We start from the raw sequence: 24,529 nt of genomic DNA, 5'->3' as shown, positions 1-24,529 counted from the left end.
CACTTTGCTTAAAATCTTCAAATCTAATTTGTTGGCTCTAGTTCCCTTCATGTTCCTTTCACAATGTTCTGTTAGTTACAAGCTTTCTGAGCAGCTGCCCACTCCCTTTGCCCCCTGAGACTACTGGGAACACGGGCTAAAGGTTGTAGACAGTTTGATGAGGAAGTTCATGTTAGAGTCAAATGCAGCTGGGGAGCTTCTCCAACAGTTGGTGGAAGTTTTGTATGGTGAGAGGAAGAAAACATTTAGGGAGACACTGGTGTAAAACACATGGGAAAATGGATGCAGCTGTATTCCTTCAAATCTGATGGTGATCAAAATAGCAGGATATATGCCAATAATATTTAGTTGACACTTCGCTAGTTAACAGAGAAAACATGAAATAAATTTGTTTTTAGAGGCTTTATTTACTGTTTGAAAACTATAATGTAAGTGCTGTTGCTCTAGTCTGTCAACAAACTTGATGAAAAAAACAGTTACTATATTGTATATTCTTTTGTAAAGAAATTGTAACCACACTTAGTTAAGCATTTATTGGGATACTCAAATGCAAAATTCAATTCCTTTAATATAGACAGCTCCCATCAAGGAAGTTTGTCTAAAAAGGAGTGGAAAAGGCATTTACTTGCCAAGTTCAGACTTCTGTTTCTACTGCAACTTTTTGATATTCCTGACTTTTAAATAGACTGCAGTCTTTCCCATGCTCTAGGTGCTTGAAATTGAATGTTTTTAGCTACTGTTGACTGAGAATTGTTAGCCAGTAACTCTCAATGTGAGACTGATTGCTTTAAGACTGGCTTGGATACCTCTGTGTCCAATGTTCCTTAACATTGTACTTTTAGAAAAAAGTTTTGCATAGTGACTTGTTTGTGGTTGTTCTCTCATTTTTTAATAGCCACATAAATGTCAACAAGCTGGCATGCAAGGCAGCATAGCAGGGTTGTAGGATAACTGTGTCCAGTACCTTTCTGTCATTCTTGTACCCAGATACCTTCTTAACTTAAATTCTCTCTTGGCCAGTATTCTTGTGATGCCTCTACACTCAGACCTGGATTTGTGCCATCAATCCCATACATGCTGGTTACTTATTACCAGGCAGGCCTGTCAGTGCCTGAGGATGTAGTGTCCCTCTCTTGGGAAACATGTGGCTGGTAAGGCTTTTTCAAAACAAAGGATCATTTGTTGATATGCAGAGCAACAATTCAGAGACAAGAATATTGAGCCAAAAATCTAAATGTGTGTTTTGTTTTATGTGAATGTCTGTCTTGTTATGAGGCAGAGCAGGCAGTTGTGGGTTGGTTTTTTTTATCAGTGAGTACCCATGCAGAGAGCTAGTTTGTTTTTAGGACTTCATAAACAGGGCTGCCATTACCCACACACATTCCTGTCCCTTCCACCCCTGCCATCCCCTCCCCTCCTGGAAGATGGCATAGACAAAGGGAAAAAAATTTATTTGGTCATCTGGGGCTTCTGATAGCTGGTTACAATCTGAATTATGATGGCTTCATGCATACACAGGTGTCTGATGTTTTTAGAGCAGGTTCTGACCTGTTACACAAATGATACCTGGGTGGTCACTGGCAGTACCCAGTGAACTAAGATGGTTCTGGATGTGCTGCAGATACATTTCATGTTTTTTTCAAAATTTGTTGCTTTAACATCATGTGTGCAGCCCACCTGGGCTGTGCCCACATTGCCATGCAGAAACATCCTAACCCTATCCTGTCATTTCTTTTATGGAGTTTCTCCCTGGGAACCAGCTCCCCAGCTTCCCTCTAGCTAACTTGTTCCCTGTGCTTTCAGAGCAGCCTGTGTTTGAGGTTCAGAGCCGTTAGGAGAATTTGTCCAGTTGCTGTATCATGTGAAATCGGGCAAAGTCCTTCACTCCTAACATACTTGCTGTACAAGCTTATATGGTGGTTATCTTTCTTTCCTGTTCAGGTCAGCTTAGGCGTGGTCAGATGATTAATTTTGGTTGCTTGTATGAGACTATTTCCCTCAGCCAGGGCAATGTGTTGCCAGAAACAACCTGAAGTCTCAACTGACTCCAGTTTAAAACATTCCCTCCCAGCAATGTCTTGATTGTATTTCAACAAAATAATTAGAGCAGGACAGCTATAAGTGCCTGCCTGTGTGTGTAATGCTACTTTATTGTTCTATAGCCCCAAGAAAGAATTCATTGTAGAAAATGTGGCCCTTGCACATGGAAGAAAGAATATAGATGATATTGCAGTGTGAATTCAGGTACACAGGGTTTTATTTGTTTATTCATTCAGAGCAAAGAATCAGCCTCTTGTTGTTACAAGAGGGGACTCGGGGAGCCCTCTCATTTGCCACATTTGAACCTCCCTTTCTGGCTCCTGGTATGTACTAGTTCTACATTTCACCTGCTGGCTGTGGACATGCAAGCACCTTGCTTTAGCAAAATGACTTCCACTAGGCTTAAGTTTAAATCTAGAGAGATGATGCTAAGGAGTTCTCTCTCATTCCTTTGCCCAAAGCCTGAATTCTGCTCTGCCTGTCATTGGTGGTTCAAATCCTAATGCTGATCCTCACCCTGGTTTCACTGTGAACCCCTGGTCTAGGCTCACCAAAATGATTTCTCTGGGACTTGTCTGTCCTGTATGTTTTAGCCATTGTGCAGTGATCCTTGACATTTCCAGACCTATGCTTTGCCAAGTAACTCCTTATTTGCTGCAGCTCTAAAGAGTTTGCCTCTGGCCCGTGTTTGCTACAATCCAAATTTGGTTTAGCCTCACCCTACCAGCTTCAGAGGAGTGTGATGGAACACGTAAATTTCTTTCAAGTCACATTTCACATTAAGTTATAATTTGTTACTAGAATGAAATATACATTTACAAAAATAACAGAATGAATTGTGTCTCTCTCAAGAGAAGGACTTCTCAGGAAGATGACAAACGTACCCTGATAAAGAGAAGTCATCATCTCTGCTGTTGTTAGTAATATAGACAAGTTAGCAAATGAAGCAGAGTTTTTTGCTAATATTTATTTTATAGGCTGCAGTGATCATTGTTGCATCTTCATCAGTAGTGAAAATGTGATCCTGTTCTGCCCAAGTTTTCTGCTCTGTTTTGCTTGTTTGGTATCCCTGTTGAGTGTACAGAGGGCAGTTGTCATGCTGGTGCGGAGCAAAGGGACAGGTGTGGATTTGTAGCTTTACTGACAAAATGAGAAGGTGTTTGAACACTTACAGCTTCATATCCATATTTATCAGCTCCTATTCTAATCCTATCTTGCAAAAAAAAAAAAAAAAGTGTATGTTTAGTATGGTATTTGTGCATTTTCATTTATGTACTTGTACTTTATTTACTTTACATTTGGAAATTGCTATTAATCAGACTTCAATAGTAGCTTGATTACAAGATGCTACTGATTCTGATTAGGAAATCTGAGACCATTGTCTCCTACAGCATATCTGCTGTATGTATTTTGTGTTTGCCTTACAAAATATGCATTTGAGAAGGTAGAGGGGGGAAGGTGTTAACAGTTGCATGGTTTAGATGACACTATTGCAGACAGCAATTGCAGTCACAAAGTCCAGAAGAGTATGTGGGTTTATTCAGATCCTGAGCAGCTCAGTTGCAGAAATCTCCTGTGACTTTACAGTTGTCCTGCAGGGACCCAAAGCCTTTGTGGCCAGTGGAAAAGTGCCAAGGTGGCAGTGGTAGCAGGAGGAGGATAGTCCTGCAGGAGGTTGGTGCCAGGCCAGTTTGTCCCTGGGGCCTTGAGGGAGCTCTCCAAGCTCTGAAGTTATCCAGGATTTAGAAGGATGTGGAAGTTGTGCTGTGTTAAACAGGGGCACGTGTACCGTGTCCTTGAAGCACGTGTTGGCAGCGGCACTGCAGTTTGCTGGGGCTCATCAGAGCGGGTGTTGGCTGGCACTGGTCACAGGGCAGGGGTGGCTTCTGATGGGCTGGGAGGCTTCTGCTCCCTGCTGTGTACCCACATGGAGTGTCAGTGACCTCTTAACTCACTGTAAGAGGAAGCAATGGCACATTGCTGCAAGTGGCAAGAGTAAAACCCATTGTAGGAAATGATATCGATTCCTAAGCAGGAGACAGGCCAGATCTTTTAGGGTTTGTATCAGCAGGAATGCAGTGCTTTTCTTAGTTCTTCTGATTTAGAAAGCAAAGGCCAGAAAAATGATTTGTTTGAAAAATCTTAGCCATGTCTTCTGAAAATAGGAAGAATGACGGTTACCGTGCTGTCTGAATTTAAACAAAACACTAATAAAAATTGCCAAAAATGACAAGAAATGCATGATTTGTCTGGGTATTTTTTATGATTCTCCTCATGCAGAGGTCTTAATGAGTTTGTCTCTGAGTACCAAAGCAAAAAGAAACAGATCTGATATGAAAATGACAGATCTGGTGTTATCTCCTTAGCTTGTGACAATCAGTTGTTGAACAGTATATAGAGGATGATCTCTTTTCTTAATGGTTACCATGAAATAAATGATGTGGGTTGCTCTTCTATGATGATGCTGTTTACTTTTGTACTTAACTTTTTGCCAAGATACTGGTCTAAAGGAGCTGATAAACTTTATATGATAGTATTGTAATAGGCTCCATATATTAAGTAAATAAGGAAAGAGATTCAGTAGAGGAACTTGCAACCCTCCTGACAAGATAGGTCATTACAGACAATGCAAAGGGAATACAGCTTTATGGTCATTTGGAATTTTTTCCTAATAAAAAACTGTGATGTTTTTCCAAAATTCCCAAACTCAGAAAAATAATGTACATTATGTGGGACACAGCTAGACTGTGAAAAGTGAAAATAAAATAACTGATTTTTTTTTTTTTTTTAATTTTTTCCTGGCTTCTGCTCTTTGGCACTCTGAGCATGTGTCTGAAAGTGGCAAGTGCAAGAAGAAAGCCACAAAACAGTTCCCCAAAGTGCAGTTACTGACAGAAGGGTTCCTGAATCTCTAGCAGTAATTCACATTATTAGTTTAGTACTATTTCACTTCATTTATCACACTGTAAAATCAAGCTACAGATAAATAGCTGAGTCTTGAGGTACACTAAATGGCATGACATTTTGTCATATTCCATTTTTGTTACTTGTGGTTTTGTGGGGAAAACATTGAATTTATTTTAAAAGAAAACAACAAAGCACACACACACAAAAAGAAAACACACAAAAATATCTTAGTTTTTGAATGCAGAGTGAATATATATGAGATTAAGGGTTGACTTGACTTCTTGAGAAAGCATTTTATAAATTTCTAGTTTGTTCCTTGGTGGAGGCCCTGCAAAAGTAAGCTTTTTGTATATTGTACCTGCGGAATCAAGTCAGGCGCAAGCCTCAGGTCCGAGTATGAAGCAATTTTCTAGAAACACACTTGAGCCCCTAGGAGTAAAGATGGCATAAAGCTTCTGATAAAATGCACTTTTGGGTTGCAGTCTGTATGTTCTGGAATAGGAGAGCAGATTTTAGATGCAAGTTCTTTACAGGACACTTACTCTGCATTTCCTGCACGCTTGCTGTAACCTCACAGCAGTGCAGTTCCAGGTCACTTGCTGTCATGGTCTCAGCCAATTCTAAAAAGCCAAGTGTAACACTTCAGTACTCCTAAAGGCCTTTTTCCCCATGTTCTTGATGTTGTGTCTTATTTCTGTCTGAAGCTAGTAATGAGATGCATTTTGCTGTTTTATCTTCTATTTTCATATTAAGATTATTTCTGAGGTTAAATGCAGTTAAAAGACCCAATGAAACAGAAGCCTTGAACTCACAGAGATGATTCAGCTGGCCTTCCCTTGCTTTGAAGATATATGTTTGCATTGTGTGAAAGGTTTATTGGCAGTTGATTGCTCAGTGGGTGATAGGGACACTTCCATCTGTGCAGGACAGGCCTTCCAAGAGCATCTCTACATGATGGTGGTGAGGCAGGGTCAGACAGCATTCCAGGCAGCATAGCAAGTAAGGTACTGAATTGTCTCATTGCTCTTCACTGAATCAGTCATGAGGATTAGGAGTTGCAGGTGGTTCCCAAGGGAGAATTTTCACTCAGTGGACACATGATAATCATCTCTTTTCAGTATTCATCTTGGAGGGAGGGGACACCAGTATGAAATGGTAGAATGTATCCCAGCTCCAAGGAGCTGTGAAATATGTTTGGCATTGGCGTGACCCAGGAGTTTGCTACTAAAGGAAAGAGAGGTGACCTATTTAGGCCAAACCAGTTCTAGAAAGCTGTGAGCTAAGTTTTATTTTTCTTGTCTGAACTCCAAATACACTCTTTTACTAAGGTTAAACTAGTTTTGTTTAACCTTAATGCTTATTTAGTATTGAGAGACTGCAGAGTGACTGGCAGCCTGCAGAGTGACTGGCAGCCTGCAGATGTTCCATTCCCCAGGGAGTGGTGATAGATCTGCAATCTGCAGCTGGCCAACCCCCTCTCTATACACCCTCTAGCCATCAAAAGTTCAGAAGTTACCTGTGGGATACCAAGGTCAGCTTTGAAGCTACCTGACAGCTTTGATTTTGGGAGAGCTGGGTCCGGGGTTGTTAACTTGACTATTCTTATGTGGTGGGTGAATCCAGGGCCACTTCAGAATGGCAGCAGCAGGACCCACAGGCAGCTAACCAAACAACTTCTGTAGCTCAGCTGCTCTCTATCAGCCTAGGAAGAGCTGCATACCCTCATAAAAAAGGGGAAGGATAATCTGATAAGACACTCTTTCAATCTTCTAAGCTTTAGATATGCATCTTTAATCTACCTAGTTGCAGTAGTCTTAGAAACCATACTTCTGATTTTGTGTCCTTGCCAAAGCATGAATAATCTCAAGATCTAAACTTCTTATAGCTCCCTAAATTAAACTTTGTACTTCTGCTACCTAATAACTGCAGAACAGAATGTTAAATTTGGACAAGCTGTACTGACAGTAAAAACAAAACAACTTGTGGTTTAGAGGTGGGAGTGAGCTGTAGAAATCTTAAAGGCAGAAATTACCAGAAGAAGGACTCTGGGGGCAGTAAGAGTCCTAAGGGATGAACCAAATAGTTCAGGAAACAAATAAAACCACTGGCATTCTTGAAGCTTGGTGAGTTCAAGTCAGTCAATTGTGAGAACAGCTCAGGTGAAACAAAGGAGTCTCACAACCTCTTGTAGCTCTGAGAGAAAAGATGGAACTTTGATGGGAAATACAGTGGGCTAGGAATGACCTGATTTATAATTGCTCACAAACCAGCATGATCACTTTCAAGTCATTTGTCCATTAATGCTGAAGATGTGGCCATTAAGAAAGCAGCATTTAAGCAGGGTCTAGAAATAGAAAACCAGCATTTCAAGGACAGATAAGGTTTGAAGACAATAAATCTAATGTATGAATAGGATAAAATGTTTGGTCTTAGCCAGCTTTACAATCCTAAAGACTACAAAAGGAGGGCTTCTGTATATTGGTCTAAACTTATCTCCTGATGTGGCCAATTGTCAGCCCTCCATGCTAATAAACAACTTGTTTTTGTTATTATTATAAAAGTATCAGGTGTAGTGACATTCCTAAAGGGTTGATCCTTTTTGACACATACAGCAAGAATTTAGATCGTACAAAGAATACAGTTTATTCTCCTCCCTAGAACTGTGTACCAATTCTAATAATAGAATGATTTTTTTTGAAGCCTGACAATCAGATTAAGGTTTAATCAAGAGGAATGCTTTCAAATACTGGCCTTTTTTTTTTTTCTTACTTGCATGGTACAATGGTATGTTCTTCTATTTAATTTAGAATCTTCCATCACTCTAATGAATGGTTTGATTGCTGTGCCATATTGTTATCATGATAAAGATTTTTGGTGTTTGAGAAATAACAAATGTATAATCAAGGGATAGAAGAGATTAATAGACACATATGAAATTTGTTATGAAAAGGGTAGTGGCAAGGAACGAGAGGAATCCACAGGGAAATGTTTATAGAGGCTGGTGTGGGACTGCTTAGTCTTTGCTGAAACACCTGGTGACTTCATTAAGGCACCATGTTAGGTGGAGCTAAAACTAATACAAATCAGCTTAGAGCCCCAAAGAATTACCTTGTTTTACTTGTTCCTCAGAATCATCTGATCATCCTCCAAGATACTGATTTGATGTCCAGGGCATTGCAGTAACAGGCATTTCAAGTGCTCCTGCCTGGATGGCTTTTCTGTGGAAAGAATTTAAGATGTAGGTTTGCCAGTTCTTTGGAGTAATATGTTTGTTCTGAACATGACTCAAAATGTTGCCCTATTGGACTGAAACAGAACTGTTTCAACTTAAAGCAGCAAAATGCAGATATTTTTGTTTGCAGGATCAGGCTTTTCATACTTGTAGCTGGTTGGTATCATTTTAGCTTCCCCAGGACTTTTCTTTAAATGTAGCAATAAGGAAAAATTACACTTCGGATAACTTAGCATGCACAGATGTTAAATGCCAACTTCTATGGATGTGCTTTCTATGAAGGAATATGCTTCCATGCTTTAGGTGGTGTTTGCTTTGAGTAAATCTCATGCACTCTTTCTAGGTGAAAGGAACTTGGTATCTATTGATATTTTCATGTTAAACATCTGTTGTTGTGTTTTCCCGTAGGAGCATTTCACTAGATCTCTGTTTAATTGCATCAATACATGGTCAAACATACCGTTGTGTTTCCCCAGGGGAACGCTCCAGTTATGCAAACCAAACCATGGATCTGTCCCCATGTTGCCTGGCTGTACTGCAGTTTGCACTCATCAGTACCCAAGTGAGCTCTGTGCCATATTCTCTCAGGATCACATAATTGGTCATACTAGCTCACAAATAGGAATAATTTCAGTCTGCAGCTGTGTACTTACTTAGAGATGAGCAGTGGGCTTAGATTTGTGTGGGCTCTTCAGTTTGCAGGAGTTGCACTTTGGAAATATTGAGTGTGGGCTGGGGCGCAGAAAGGGCTTGCAGCAAGCTGGGGTGATGGGATTCTGCTAAGGCAGAGGCATACCTGGGGCCTGAGAAGGGCTTGTGTACTCTGACCATATGGGAGAGCTTTTAAGTCCATTATTATTTGTTTGCTGTGGCTGTGCAACTTCCTCTTCCCCTTTGTACACAGTTTTTCTGACATGCTGTCACTGCCTCTATCTCTCCTGACAGAGAAAGCGAAGAACACGATACAATTTCCTACCTTCTGTTGTTGAGTTGCTTGTTTAAAGAGAGAGAATTTCCCTTGGTCGATGCCAGAAAAGAATCTGTATCTGCCAAGGTTCTTTGTATAGGAACAACTGTTAATATAAACATGCTTCCTAACAAATACCCAGGCAGTACAAATGACCACATTGGGACAAAACCACTTTGGAATTGAGAGAGTGCTGCCCCTCCTCCCCCATCCCTTCTTCCAAGGGTATTAACAAATTCATTGAAGGGGACGACCATTCATCTGTCATCCAGGGAGACTTCTTATGCTTCTTCTTGCATTTCAGCTTTCAGGTAATTACCCTCCCTTTCAATAGTTTTTCTGAGTGTGAGCCAGTTCTTTGCCTGTGTTGAAAGAGGAGCCCATGCCAGCTTTTTCTTATACTTTGGCCTGAAGTAAGCAGTGGGAATTAAACACTGTTCTTCATTAGTTTATTTTATTATCTCACAGAATGTAATCTTCCTTGCCAGTATTGCATTATTCTTTCTCCATGCTTCTGCTGAGCATTTTATAAAGTGCAAGAAGGTAAAGACACTCAGTTTCTTTCGGGGAAACCAGCTTCAAGGCAAGGCCCCAAATAAGGATGGAGCTGTGGTATTTGGGCATCTCTAGGTAATTTAACCTTATAACTGCTGCTAAGCCTTTAGCAGTAGAGTAGCCCTTGGTTCTCCAGCGTTGATTTCATGACCCAGAGGTGTGGTGGTATTTGAAAACTGGAGAGGAAAGAAAGCCTTTAAGGCTTAAGAGGTAGAGATGTGCAGAACTGTTGTCTTGCATCATGTTGCCATGTTCCCCTGGCAGCACTGTCCTCAGTGTTTTCTGCATTTAGCTGCTAGGTTTGATAACAGGAACAGCCTGTGAGCAATTTTGCAGTGTTCAGTTTTACATTTAACAGAAGTGTAAAGTTCAGTGTCATGGAATTTCCCTGCTTGGTTGTGAAGATAACTTGGTACAGCTCAAAACCGCACAGCCTGAACTTGTAGGCAGCCTTCGTCCCCCAGGTGAGTATGTTTAGGGGTTCAGAGCTGTCCTGGCCCTTCTCCCATGAAAACTGCAACAGAAGATCTCTTGGGTACTGCTATATTTTATTTTAATTCAAATCATTTGAAGGAAAATTATCTAACAGAATGTAGCTTTATAAATCTTACATTGTTGTGAAAGAAAAAAGAAGTAAAAATCACATGGGCCAGCTCAAGGACTTGTTTCTATTGAAATAACTGATGACTTAAAATCCCAGACCAAAAGAGGTGGGAGATGCAAGGCATCTGGCAGAGTTTACAGCCCTGGGGGGTCGGCAGGCGCAGCACAGCCTGCTGCAAACAAAGGCCGAGTGTTTTGCTGATACGATTGCAAAACATATGTTTGCCCAGGACTGTTATGATCTTGGGAATAGGCAGGAGGCCAGATTTCTGCAGCAGCAGCGCACTTAGTCACACAAATATCTGCAAAATGTGAAGCTCCTGCGATTTCTCGGTTTAAAAGCCGTAATTATTTTGTTGCTTAAAGACAAGGTAGAAACTCTTGCACAAGGAACAGGAGAGAGGGGCGGAAAGCATTGTCCAAGGAGCGTCTCTGTACCGGGGAGGAGAGCGGAACGGAGCCGAAGGGGTCCGGAGCTCGGGGCTGTCCTGCCGGGCTGGGATGGACTGAGCGGGGGCTGCCGTCTCTTGTGCCCCTGCCGGGGGCATGTGGTGCCGCTCCCGGGCACTGGGAGCAGCCGCGGGGTCTCGGCGAGCTCCGGTGCCCGGCGGGGCAGCGCCGCGGCCGCCGCTCCGCCCCTGCGGCGGGCGGGCGGGACGGGGCTGGCACCGCCCCGCGGCTCTGGGGTAGAGCCCAGCGGGGCTCAGAGAGCGGCGAGCCCGGCCCCAGCCCCGCAGCGCTGGGCCGACGGTGGCGAGGCCGGGCCGGCAGCACCAGGTACTCGCGGGTGGCCGGGGTGCCCCCGCCGCCTGTCCCCGCGGCGCTGAGCCCCCACCCAGGGACGGGGGTCTCTTTCCCCGGGCGCATCCCTCAGAGAAATCCCTGCTGGAAGGAGGGGCGGGGACCCGGGCAGCCCCCCGCGGATCATCCGAGGGACTGTGGAGGGGGCAGCGGCGTTTCCTTGCGGGCTCCTCGCTCGGAGGGTGTCGTTCGGGGGTTCGCAGGTCCTGTTCAGCCGAGGGATAAGCAGCTGCTGCCTGCGGTGACAGTGCAGATGCTGGCGCTATCCTCCGCGACGCCCGCGGTCCCAGCAGAGCTTATTCCTGGTGTGTGTGGTAACCGGGTGCCTCTGCGGAGTTCTCGGGCTCGTCCAGGTGGTTTTTGCCTCGGAATTGCTCGGCGTTTACGTCGTTCTTGCATAGATTTGGATTATCCTTTTGCAACTGTAAGGCTGGGCTTGTGTTTCTCATGGAGAAGAGCGGGTTGTAATTGTAAACAAACGCAAGTCAAGAATATTATTTTAGGCAGGAATAAACCTGCTGATTTGGATCTGTCATATAATTTCTTACTATCACCAACTTTAAGAGTCTTCTTTTAAAGGAAATTTTTAAATCCTCAGAACTGCTGTGGGATGCCTTAGAACCTGTTTTGTATTTTCTGATTTAGAGTAATCCTGTACTTCATGGATACGTATAGATACATATATATATGGATATATGCTTTGCGTTAATCCAGCACTACAGTCTATGTAGTGCAAACAGTTACTGTCATATTTAGACTGTTTCCTTCTGTGTCACAAATTTATTGCTATCTAAATAGTGTTTACAGCAGGGAAATTGCAGGCATTCATTCGAAATCCTTTGCCTTTTAATGCTTTCTTTTTCATTACTGAAGTGCCATATAAAAAACGCTAGGCACTAATCATTGAAACTCAGCCTCAGTTTCAGTGAGCTCATATCAAAAGTAAATTGGGTTGTGGACTCTAGGCAATTGTGTCACAAAACCACTTCAGGAAGAGCTGTTAATGCTGAGGAAGAGTAGGTAGCACATAGGCAGGCACCTTGAGACTGCTGCAGTTGGACCTGCTTGTTCTGCTCAGTCTTAGAAAACGACCAGAGAAGAAGTGCTAGAGATGGAGACAGAGGAGTCTGGGCTTTGCTTTTATTCCAGCCATTGTGAATGAGGTGTGTGATCTTGAACACACTCTCTCTTGCCTTGAGTTCTGTCTTGAGTCAAGTCACAGAAACTAGATGGGGATGTTTTTAAAATCGGGTATTTCAAAGGACTTTGAGACATTAAGCAAAATTATAATGAAATTAAAGTAATTTATGTCCTTAAATTCATGTAAGAATAACATGCTCTATATGAAAGAGGAACAGTTCAGCATTTGCCATGCTCTAATTCCAGTGAAGAGTGGTAGGTCTGTGTAACAAAGTGCTTTGTAACAGAGGGGGAGTACTTGTTCCCAGTTCTTTAAATCCGTACAAGTGCAGACATGTCTATTGCTTCAGCTGAATGGCAGTCTGACATACCCAGCAAATGGTACCAGTGCAAAAATGTAAAGTACATGAGCATTTCTAGGATCATTTTTTTCTGTCATTTTTAAGGTAAATCATGGTTTATTTGGGAAAGCCACAGCAATTACAGCTCCTTTGGGATTAAATAAACATGAAATAGGAAAAACTGCCAGCTCTGCATAGCCCCATATTTAGAGAAGATGTAGGATTTCTCTGTGTGTAGGAAAAGAAGTATATTGAATCACCACTCTTTGTTCCTAATTCCCTCCTTCCTAAAAGTTTTCTGTCGAGTATGGAAACTACAGTAGCTACTGTATTTAGCAGAACTGAAAATACAGTTTTTAAGCTGAGTATGTATCAGCTTGGGGACAGCTTGTCCTGTGGGGCCAGTTGTGCCAGCCCTCATGTTAACTTCCTAAACATGGAAACGCCATTTGTAGCCTCAGTGTCACCACCAGAGAGGTTTTGCTTGGTGGCCTTTAAAAGGGAAGTAGGAACCAGACAGTTCACAGAGAGCACAGCAGCAGCAGCATGAAGCCTCTTAGACTGGTAAGTGCCAAGTCTCCCTTGGAAATGCAGCACAACCTTCTTGGACACTTACATGCTTAGGGACATTCCATCCTATAAACTTACAAAGCCCTAAATGGGTATTTTTAATACCCATGCTTCAAATGCTCATCATATTATACTAAGCCGAATTTTCAGGAGATTGTGTTGAAGAGTTTTTAACTCAAAGCTCGTTGTGCCTTTCTTAACCCTAAGCTTGGGTTGGAAAGCACTTAGATTATGTAAAATGATGACTGGTTGTCTAGGAAAATGTTACCTCCAAAAAATTCACCTCAATCTCATTTCCCTCTCTGTTCTTTGCCAGATTGTTTTATATTGTATTATGGGGTGTGATTTTCATATAATTTTGTTTGAATCTAGCAGCACTTAGTGCTTAATCAGGACATAGATTATTCAGATAAAGATGTTAATTTAAATTTAGTTTAATGAAGTAAATTGATAATTATAATTTTACTTTGCCTGTGGCTTGTCTATGATAAAATGTTCCCTTTGCCATTTAGAGAAGGCATAAGTATGTAAGTAAGTCTTTCTGGTAGATACAAATCTGGTAGACTTGATAGTGGTACTGCCTCTACTTGATGGGAGCAAAATGACTCACTGTGCTAACACCAGGGAAGCAGTCTGAGTGAGCATCGTGGATCATGGCTCATCAGTCCTGAATGACTGAAAGTTAGCATTCTGGTAACAGTCCCGAGATTCATTGGACAAAACTACCATTGAGTTTTAGGAGAGGTTTTGTGATAAAGGGACAGAGCTTTAGCTGCAGGGGGCCAGTAGTGAGAGACCAACAAGGATCTGGAAAAGCATTTTAGCCATACAGTGGAGGAAGAACTGTAGCTTAGGTTAGATATCTGTTCCTGTTCCAGAGGCTCTGTGACCTGGCTTGTAGCTTAGTTCTGTTTCCAGTGTTTCTAGGTGAAATTTCTGATACTGGGTGTCTGCTTAGACTGTGGCTTTTTTTTTTTTTTTTAAACGTACATTTTAGAGATTCAGAACCAAAGCAGATGATGTCCTATTAATAGCACAGGTAATATGTGTTGTACTTCTAAGTATTTACAAACTTCTACACAGTTCAATTTTTTATCTCAGGCTTTTACATAAATTTGACAGGAATTATGTTCCTTAAAAACTGGGCTGGATCAACAGCTGTAAGATACACAAAAGCTCTTAAGTTGTGTGAGTTTACACATGTTTGAGGCTTTAGAGTGGTCTTCCATGCAGCATGTAGGTGCAGGCAGTACAGACTTTTAGTCTGGTTGTCCTTGTGGAATTGGATGTGCTAAGTGAGCCAGACTGGTCAGAGTGAGTGGTAACTGGGAAGTATATAATTAAGCTTGCAGACTTGTCTCATTAACTTTTCTGTCTCAGCTCTGCAGTGTTGTTTCTTGGTGTCAATTTGCATAAAGCATTTCCTGCTTGAGAAGTCTCTGAACAGGCACACAGTCTGATGATTAGGGCATTAGCCTGTGACTTGAGATCTGAGCTCAAGCCACCAGTCTTCTGTAGCAGCTTCTCTTAAGATGTGTAGCTTTTTCAATTCTCAGGGATTTTTTTCTTATAGATGGGACATAATGTATTTGTTCTACCTCACAGGAAATCTTGCATTATCTAAATTCATGAGATATGATGCTGGGCTGATAATGGCAGTGGTGAGTGATGCGTAGATTGAGAAACGATAGGTACCTGGTGAGCACAGTTCCCATGGAAATAATAATAGTGGCTGTACAGAACTACAAGTTACATTACATAAGGGGGAAGAGGAGGCTTTTCTGTGTTTTTTGAGGTTGCCTCTGTCAACACAGCCATACAACATTTACATGGCTAAAGTCTTGCTTTTCTGTCAAAGTGTGTCTGGAAGGTGAGCAGTGAAGTGGATTGCCATCCAGCAAGGCCCACCTCCTTCCATTAGCTTGAGCTTCTGGGTATTGAGGGTGAAATCTGTTCCACCCTTGGTGCTCAGCTTTGCAGCCACCTGAGTTTTATGTTCTGGCTTTGAAGATGGAGTGCGTCTGATGCATCATCATCATCGTTATTGTTATTATTTATTTGCACCGAAAGCCTCAGTTGTGGTTGGCTTTCTGCTGAGCTTTGAGCTGCATTCAGCTGCAGAGTTTCTAGACTGAATGAAAGTGGTGTGGTGAGGTTGAAAACAGCAGGAGGAAAGGAGCCAGGAGAAGGCTGATGCAGAGAATGTGTCACTAAGTAGGTCACTTTGGTGTGCAATTTGGTGGCCTGGAATGGCATGAAAGTTGCTTACACTTTTGGAATAACCAAAAGGAATACAGGCTTTTTTCCAGGTGCTGCTTGTCAACTACAAACACCAAGTGCTTGTTGGTGCTGCAGGTGAGATGGTGCTTTAAGAGAAAGGTGCAGGAGAGAGATGTAGTAGTGTGTCTGGTCAGGATGCAGGTGTTGCCTTTGAGGGGGAGTGTTGCTCCCTGAGTGTATTTGGAAGATGGAGGTTTAGTGGAGGATATCATGAAGCATAGAAATATGCTTAGGACAAAGGAGAGATTTACTAGGACTGTTTTGAGAATTATTACCGTGCTATCGAGTATTTGAAATGCTGGGATGCTGGAAGCACACAGCTATTTCTGAAGTACTAGGAGAACTTGATTAAATGCTGCTTCCGAAAAAGAGAGGAAAATAGTTTTTAAAAGGTCTGCCATAGCTTGTAACTGAAGAAAAAGTTTTCAAAACTTTTTTCAAAAAATGGGCCAGATTTAACACAACTCTCATAACTCTGTTAAGCATGCACCTCATGGCAAGTTGCTTCTGTTCTCAGGACCCTCTGGAAGAAACCCCCATTTTGCAGATGGGAAACAGGCTCATCTTCACAAATCCTTTGTTATGTCTCTGTCACAACAGAGCCTTGACCCCAGGCTTCTCAAGTACTAGGCTGGTGCCATGATCCCAGGGGGATGATCCCTCTCCTGATGGAAAACAAAGCAACTTATTTAATCATTAAAAAAACCTCGTAAGTCACTTTGCAGTGAGCGTTTGGATAGTTGAGTAATAAAACCTGTTGCGTGTACCTGTGTAATTGACCTCTGTATGCTTTAAAAAACAGACATATATTGATTGTGATGTATTTTAGATTGTGAGGCAAAATACTTTAGCAGTCTGTTGATCTCAGGTTCTTAAATCTGAGTGTGGGGGGTTTTCCTTCCTCTGACTGTTTTGGGGAAAGGAAAGATTGGAAAACAGTTGTTCAAGAATTAAACTTCAATATATTTTTCTTGGAGGGCTTGATCTGGCAAACTGCAGACATCTGCTAAATTAAATGCTGCTTACAATTTAAATGATCTCTCTTTTCACTTGCTGTTGTTTGGCTATAAGATGTTTCTCTAGTGTAGTTATAGCCAAGATAAGAAGCTCAGCTGAAGTTTTAAAGAGAGATGCTGATAAATTCCATCCTACACGTGGCATTACTTGGCTGATGGGCAAAATTTGCTTGGGTATGTTGGGACCCATAGCAGGAAAAAGCTACACTGAGGGGAAAAAGTGAAAAGACTATTTATAAGAGGTGCACTTTGGCCTTACTTTATCCAAGTAAGACTTGAGAAATGAAGGCATCTGACTTTAGGATTTAAGGAGACTGACAGAGTCTGAAGAGTTTGGTAGTTGCCACTTAGGCCTTCACTCATTGTTTCCAGCTCTCTGAAGCTGTTTTTTAATCTTAGGGGAAAGTTCAGGAAACAGTAACTGATTAATAAAATTGCTTCTCGTACAGTGAACTCTGTACTGCAGATAGAAACCTCAGCTAAAGACAAAAAGTGCAGTAGTGAGTGCAACCAGTATTGCATGGTTGTAACAGCCTTTACCTATGTGAGGAAAATGTGGCAAAGTTAACAACTGCATTTGGCAGGCAGCTCTTGGGGCATCATCTGCTCTTGAGGCCTAAACCAGCTGAAGGTGCTCCTGTGCCCCTGTGTGGCCTGAACTGGCTCAGTGCATGGTATTTAGTCATCTAAACCTGCTTGAGAACCTGGACAAAGTTGGTATCATCACAAAATGGATGGGTTTGGCTGTGGAACAGAGGCAGTGGATGTGTTCTAAAAGGTGATTGGCAGAGAGTGCACAGGTAAGGAGCCCAAACCATTAGTTTATATAATGCCTAGTGTTTAGAACTCAGCTCCATCCTCAGCTTTAATCCCAGGTCTCTCTCCATCTTTATGAATGCCATGCCATCAGCTGGCAGGGCTCCCATCTTCTGAGGAAGCCAAGCTGCTCACTGGGGAGTAACCCCCTCAGGAGAGCTGGTTTGCAGTGAGTGCCACACCCATAGCAGAGATGCAGTGATGGCATGGGGGGCATGGGTGAGGTGAAGCCATGTCCTGCTTTGGTACCTGCCCGCTGGAACCTGCTTTGCCTTCTCAGGGGGCTGCTCTGTGCTAAACAGAGAGACTGCCCTGGAATACATGACTCCCTCCCTTCCAAAGGGAAGAGTGTTAATGGGCAGGGCACAAAGGCACCCAAGTCTTCTTTGTATTTGCTCCTTGGCTGCAGGAAAGGCCCAGGGTGCCACAGGCCTGTCAGAAAGCCTCATCCAGCTGAAGGAGAGGACAAGTAGTGAACTGCCAGGATTATCCAGCCTCCACCTTACCTGCAAGGCAACACATCCATACAAGTGGGTGCAAGGATGTGACTGCTGCTGTTCTGATGGAGCAAATTCCCCTCCCCTCCCTCCTTCCTGCAAATGTGAATAGCTTTTTATCCTATCTTGAAAAGAAACCAAATGTAGATCAGGTACTTTCAGCAGTTTAAGTGCTCTTTGAGGTTGGGAAAAAGAAATCTGATTAGGGTTACAGCTGTTCCATTTCCTGACAGATGCACAGGGTGTTGTGTGCTGGCGAACTGCGGATGTACACACACACAGCAGCCTCGTTTTGTATCAGTGGCATAACCACACAGCAGCCAGCATGTTCGGAACTCCTTGTCCTGGACACCCTGCCAAAATATGCTTTATGAAGAATTTTCTGTGAACCAAGCTGTAGTGTGTTTGTGTGTGTGTGTGTGCATGCATATAAATTTGTGTGTGTTTTCTTTGGTTGACAGGGCCTTTGTTGTTGAACTTTTTGTTGCTGGAGCGGGGCAGTGTGCTGTAAACAAGCACAGCTAATTATAAAGCACTTGTATAAAAAAATGATTTGCATTTGTACAAACAGTACTACTATAAGTGCCTGTGCAAGAGTACCACAAGTACCCAAATAAGCGCAGCTCTGAATGGAGAACTCTTTTCTTTCTTGCAACCACAGCTAAAAAGCTGTTTATAACTAAATGCTGAGGTGGTGTAATTTTCTTTTCTAGGAACTTGGAATAAGAATTCCTAGACCACTGGGACACGGACCAAGCAGATTCATCCCTGAGAAAGAGGTGTGGTAGTGTTGTCAAGTACATAGTGAACTTCATGCTTTTAAGGAACATCATTTTAGTAGTAGCCCACACTGGTTTCAGGACAGCTGCTGAACTGCAAAACATTTTCAGTAGTGATCACATTCAGTCCTGAGACTTTGGCCACAGTTCTAGTGTACAGAACAGTGAGAGCCTTGGGAAGCTTTGGAATAGTTATGACCCCTCCCATGCTGCTATCTAGCATGAGAGAAACCCAATACTGTTTCCTTGTGAACATCCGGATGTAATTTCCTACTGGTCCACAAGGTACCTGCCCCTCTGCTCTGGGATTGCTTTTTCTTGAGCTGCCTCTACCACTCTGAAGAATCTGAGAAGCTTCAGAGTGCTGTGGATGAGCATTTCTGCTGCTTCTCTGCTGATCATCTGGTAAGAGAATCGGGAGCAGAGGAAAAGTTAGTAATATGTCTGTGTTTTTCTAGGAATTTTAGTCTTTTTCAGTTTCCTTTTTTTTCTCTCTTGTCATCTTACCTAGCTTTTTACTTCTTTCCCTCTTTTTCCATTAGTAAAAGTGATGGTTCAATTAGCTTTTAGTTATAATAAACTAAGATGAGCCTGGGGCATTCAAGAAAGTGAAGGTGAGACAGTTAAAAATGAGAAGTCAGTGTTGTATTAGAGAGAGACTAAAGCCAAAAATCTCCTTTTGCTGATATAACCACTTGTGATCTCCTAAATGAGAGGTATTACAGGGATTTAATGTCCCTTATGTGCACTGATTTAACACCATTAATAGATTTATAGTATAATTCCTTTCACTTGGGGCCTCTGGGTGCTGTGGTAATATATTTATTTGCTATTTTATTGGTAGTACTTGGACAATATTGCTCATTGCTCTTTCTCTCCAATCAGACAATTCAGGTGGGAAAGGAGGACGCCACAATGCACACGCTGTTTGCAGAGTCTTTCGCCACGCTGGGCCGACTGGACAACGTCACCTTGGTGATGGTTTTCCACCCGCAGTATCTTGAAAGCTTTCTAAAAACTCAGCACTATCTCCTGCAAATGGATGGCCCACTCCCACTCCATTACCGGCACTACATCGGGATAATGGTACGCACCAGGCAGAAACGGCCACGCTGGCCGCGGCTCAAGTCCTGTCTGACAGCAGCTGTTAACCTGTTTTGCAGTTTCTAGCTGGAAAGGCATTTCACCAGCAGCTAAGGGAAAAGCAGAGTAGGTTTGCTGATGTCTGCTTTACAGATGGTTTCAGAAGAGCAGCATTTCATGTTCATGGATTTGGTAGGACTTGGAGAAGAAGGGGAAAAGTGTGCTATAGAAATGAGAGAATTGTTATTGGCTTCCTTAGAATCTCAGAAACTGTTTCTCAAGAAAGCTTGTTCTTGTGTGTGTGTCCTGTCACATACACCCCTCTCTAACTCAATAGTTGGTCCCATTGTGCATTTCTGAATGTGTACATTCTAAGCAAGTTTTCTGCCAAAAGTGGTTGATTTCTAATTTATAATCTGCCAGTTCAGTGATCTTTGCTTGCTGACACTGAATTAAAATTTTGGGCTGTGTCTTAATTTGATGTAGAAAGGGCTTTCTTTGCTGAGAAGCTGCCCATAGTCTCTCTTGCTATATGCAATCTAAAACCTGTTTTTGATTGTTGCTGTTAAAGACGCAGCTAGAGACAGCTTCTTCCCCCGTGGGGTGTATGATGCAGTATGGATTACTTGCTTCAGGACATGTAATAAATCCATGCCTGTTATTTCTCCCTGGATATAGGCATGTTGTACCTGTAGCCAGTATAATGATGGTGTGTATGAACAAGGGATATTTATGTTGTGAGAAAAATAATCAAAACAAGCTGATGTGTTCATCTTGAAAATCTTTTTTTAACTGAGTCTTGAATCAGTGCAAGTCTTATTCTTGGACGTTTTGAGGAAACGATGGCTTATGATATTTGTCATAAAGTACTAATTGTTTTCTGCATCACATTGTTTTCCTTTCTAGGCTGCAGCACGACATCAGTGCTCTTACCTTGTTAACCTCCATGTGAATGACTTCCTTCATGTTGGTGGAGACCCTAAATGGTTGAATGGTCTGGAAAATGCACCTCAAAAATTGCAAAATTTAGGAGAACTGAATAAAATGCTGGCTCACCGACCCTGGCTTATCACCAAGGAACATATCGAGGTAGGTCTTCCATGGAGTAATGTGAATGTCCCCTTTTTTCAGTAAAGCATTCACAGATTCTTGAGGTTCAGAGCCAGACAGGGTGAAAGATGTTTTGTGGTAATGACTTTGATTTCAGTGCTGCAGCACTGCATGATATAGTATCACTTGTGACATGTTGTGTAAAACTAACAGGATCGTAACTGTTCTTAAATGAGCAACAAATTTAATTTGCAGCACGCTGAAATTTCCCTGTCATGTTGGAATTCTGTTGGTGCAATGACAATGTGCTCAGGAGAGCACCTCCCTCCCCAGGCTTTGTGCTTTCAGTAGCCAGAATTCCTGGGTGTTTCTGAGATGCTGCCAGAGGTCAGGCAGAACACCGGCCACCACATTTTTGTCTGGCTTGCTGCCAGTTCAAATGCTGTTTTCAGGCTGGGATGGAGGGAGCAGGCTGGCAGCGCTGCCCACAGGAGTGGTGGTGGTACAGGACAGCCAGGACTGCAGCACCAACAAACCACCAAGGGACTGCTTCTTATGGTCTCCTCTGTGCCCACAGCAAGGAGCAGGAGGGTGCTGGGACTTCCTTGGTGCTGCCTGGCCTGGTGAGAAGTGGTGGCAGGTCCAGCTGGAGGCAGGACGCTGTGCTGTGGGGGAGGGCACACGCTCTGCCAGAAGGCCCCAAACCTCCCACACTTTCCTGCCTGAAGGGGAAGTTGGGGTTTGAAGCTTCTTGTCGAATCTAGAGCATTCCACCCACAGGGACAAGATGGAGGGAGCCTGGCCCGGGTGCCAAGTTTTTACAACAGCTGATCTGCAAGGAGTTGCCTGAGTTTTCTTATGCTGTAAAGCCCATTTGAACCAACATGCAGCAGTTGTGGTTGCATCTTCATCAGAGGTGTGGAATTTCAATGCAAGTCAGTATGGCCTCGAGAGAAACCACATGGTGCAAAAGAGAAACCCCAACTCACTCAATTGCCCTGGGACAGAGAGGGGAGAGAAGCTGTGTTCTTTGTGGCTTAACCACACAGGTCTGTGTCTGGCAGGTCACCTGGTAACAGGTCACTGAGCACACTAATGGCAGCGGAGAGTTAAGGATGCACGTTTGGATGTTGGAAAAATAATTTTACCTGGCAAAGAAATGTGTTGATAAACTGCATTAAAGTGGGGTCAAATGAATTACTTTAATACTTTTGTCTTGCATTATTTTTAAAGCAACTTTTGAAGACTGAAGAGAACAGCTGGTCCCTGGCAGAGCTGATCCATGCAGTCGTTCTCCTTACACACTACCACTCCCTTGCTTCCTTCACGTTTGGCTGTGGGATCAGCCCAGAGATCGACTGTGAAGGGGGTCACACCTTCAGGCCCCCCTCTGTCAGTAACTATTGCATATGTGATATAACAAATGGTTACCACGGGGTGGATGAAATCCATGCCAGCCCAGCTGGAAGTATTCCAGTAAGTGTCTTCACAATCTCTTCCAATAGTAGTAATTTCTTTGTAAACTCAGTATGTGGAGGGTGCCTGTCTCTTTCCATTCTTTGAGAGTGGGATTGATGAGTCTAATCCAGATGTAGGTATTGAGAAAATGCATTTAGGAGGAGTTGAAATGGTATTGGGAAGCTGGGAAAAGCTACCAAAGGGAGAAACTTTCCAGAGACGCAATCTCTGTTGTCTTTTTTTTCTGCCTGTCATTCATAAAGGTGAACTGAGATGAGTCCCAGCCTCAGCTAGTTCATGACACGTGTCCTGAGCAGCAGTGGCCAGGAATGCTTTTTTCCATGTGCAGTGGAAAGTTGGCTCTTCCTTTGATTCCAGGCTCTGACTTTACTGCCTTGAGGTGTTTGTCGTGCATCACACAACAGATCATTCTTAACAGATCATTCACAACTTTGTGACTCTTTAAAACACTCTTTCATGCCTGCAGCTGTTATGCTGATCTGGACTTGTTTTCCCTTGGTGAAAAGCATGATGTGAACTAAGTGTTGGTTTAAGAACAGCCATGAGGGTGTTCTCACTGCAAGATCCTTGCCTGTGATATTTTACTGCAGTGGTGTGGGTGGCATTTAAATTTGTTTGATGGAGCTTGCTGGCTCTCTGAAGGAGCAAACTGCAAAAGGCAGGGAGGAAGGGGGCAGGACTGTATAAATTAATTTTACTTTAATTTGGTGCTGATGAAGGTTCACAAGATCTATTACTGAATTCTTGTGGTGTTAAGACAGCTCTTGTGAAAGATTATTATCTTGGCTTTCTTTTGAGGCTTTGTTAAATCTGCACTTACACTCACCCTTCCTTTTTCCTTCAATGTTTCTTCTCTGTGAGCAGAGGAGAGGAAAAACACAGTTGGGTGGTAAATTGTTGTTACTTCCTCTACCAGAATTTCTGTTACAGCTCCTTGTTTTTCAATTGCTGAACATTCAGACTAAGAGAAACTAATTTTAGTGTGAGAACAACTAGTTCCAAAATGCTGTGATTTTTAAATCATGCTAAAATTACCAGGGATCTAATTGAGAAAAGATGATGACTCAGTGTAAACCATTGGGTCAGTACAGGTTTCTTTCAAAAACTGTGTTCCTGGAAAAATCCGTATTTAAAGATGTAAAGGACTTCAGTTGTGTTTAAAGTCTCTGGCTTGGCAGTTTCTGCCATCATTGTCAGTTTCTGTTGCATGAAAATAAAATGTCTTTCTCTTCTTTTTAGTCTACAGAGTCTGTCTGTGAAGTTGAAGCTCTTATGGAGAAAATGAAGCAGCTGCAGGAGTGCAGAGATGAAGAGGAAGCCAGCCAAGAAGAGATGGCCACGCGTTTTGAAAGAGAGAAGAGAGAAAGCATGTTCGTGTGTTCTTCAGGTAGCGCAGATGTAGTCTGTATATGTATTTATTAAGAATTTTCCAAATTATTTGACCACTTCTGCAAAAGGGGAAAGAAGTGCTATTAGATGTCTCACAAACAATACCATTCCTTTGAAGGAATCAAGATTAGGGGTGCCTTGTTTTCTTCCAGGAATACTTAAAAGCAAAGTAGTGCCAAGATTTGTGGTTGCTCACAGATGCACCATAACACTCTCTGACCTTGTGTTTAATAGAAAGCTCTAGAAAAAATAGAATGTCTCTCTTAAGAGTTTTAGAAGTTTCACAGGAGATTTAAGCATCTTGCAAGATACTGTAAATACAAGACACTTGACACACTTTGCTATTTAAGTGACTTTTCAGGTGACTTGAGAGACAATACTTAATCTATTGCAAGTTTAGGGTTGTCATGGGCTCTTCAATACAATTTCCTCTAAGACAAACTTCGTGTGGAAGTCTCAGAAGTCTCTCTTTTAATGAGGTATTTGTTCCAACCCAGGTTTCTCCCCTGACATTTTTACAGACCTCTTGAGTTAGGGGGGAAAACATCCCCTAGATTCAGGGAATAGGGTGAAGACTGCAGTACAGCAGAAGGGAGAAAAATATGTTTGTAAGAACAAACCTGAGTGTTTTTCGTGGAATTGCCTCTGAACACCGTAGCTGCAGTCACAGAGCCATGCCAGAGAATCTTAGTATCGGTAGTCCAGTGAAAATGTGTTTGATTAAAAAGCACAGAGACCCATTCTTCTGCTCGTACATTTCCAATTTGTTCTTTCCAATTTGTGTGAAATTCTGTTTGACATTAACAGAAGATGAAGAGTCTGCAGCAACAAGAGATGTGTCTCGTCACTTTGAGGATACCAGCTATGGTTACAAAGACTTCTCCAGACACGGAATGCATGTGCCCACCTTCCGTGTTCAGGTAAAAAGCTGGGGGCTGCCATCAGGAGGCTTAGGGAACAACCTGCTCGTTGTGCCAGATACCA

The 24,529-nt window shown here is 42.6% G+C and overlaps 1 protein-coding gene across 7 annotated transcripts in view; it reads left to right on the top strand.

Annotated features, from left to right (window-relative positions):
- SESN1 (sestrin 1) overlaps positions 1-24,529 on the top strand; it is a 78,019-nt gene that overhangs the window by 50,043 nt on the left and 3,447 nt on the right. For 5 of the 7 annotated variants that reach the window (XM_058836099.1, XM_058836103.1, XM_058836101.1 and 2 more), the window contains 6 exons: positions 18,479-18,544; positions 19,430-19,630; positions 20,534-20,716; positions 21,911-22,153; positions 23,396-23,543; positions 24,353-24,465. In XM_058836099.1, coding sequence (XP_058692082.1) covers positions 18,479-18,544; positions 19,430-19,630; positions 20,534-20,716; positions 21,911-22,153; positions 23,396-23,543; positions 24,353-24,465 — 954 coding nt within the window. Of the gene's footprint in view, positions 1-10,953; positions 11,082-18,478; positions 18,545-18,577; positions 18,950-19,429; positions 19,631-20,533; positions 20,717-21,910; positions 22,154-23,395; positions 23,544-24,352; positions 24,466-24,529 lie in introns of those variants that run through there. The other 2 variants (XM_058836102.1, XM_058836105.1) reach the window with 2 other exon arrangements.

Source organism: Poecile atricapillus, chromosome 3 (genome assembly GCF_030490865.1).
Source record: "Poecile atricapillus isolate bPoeAtr1 chromosome 3, bPoeAtr1.hap1, whole genome shotgun sequence".
NCBI classification, from domain to species: domain Eukaryota; kingdom Metazoa; phylum Chordata; class Aves; order Passeriformes; family Paridae; genus Poecile; species Poecile atricapillus.
This window is presented reverse-complemented; position numbering and strand designations above follow the sequence as displayed.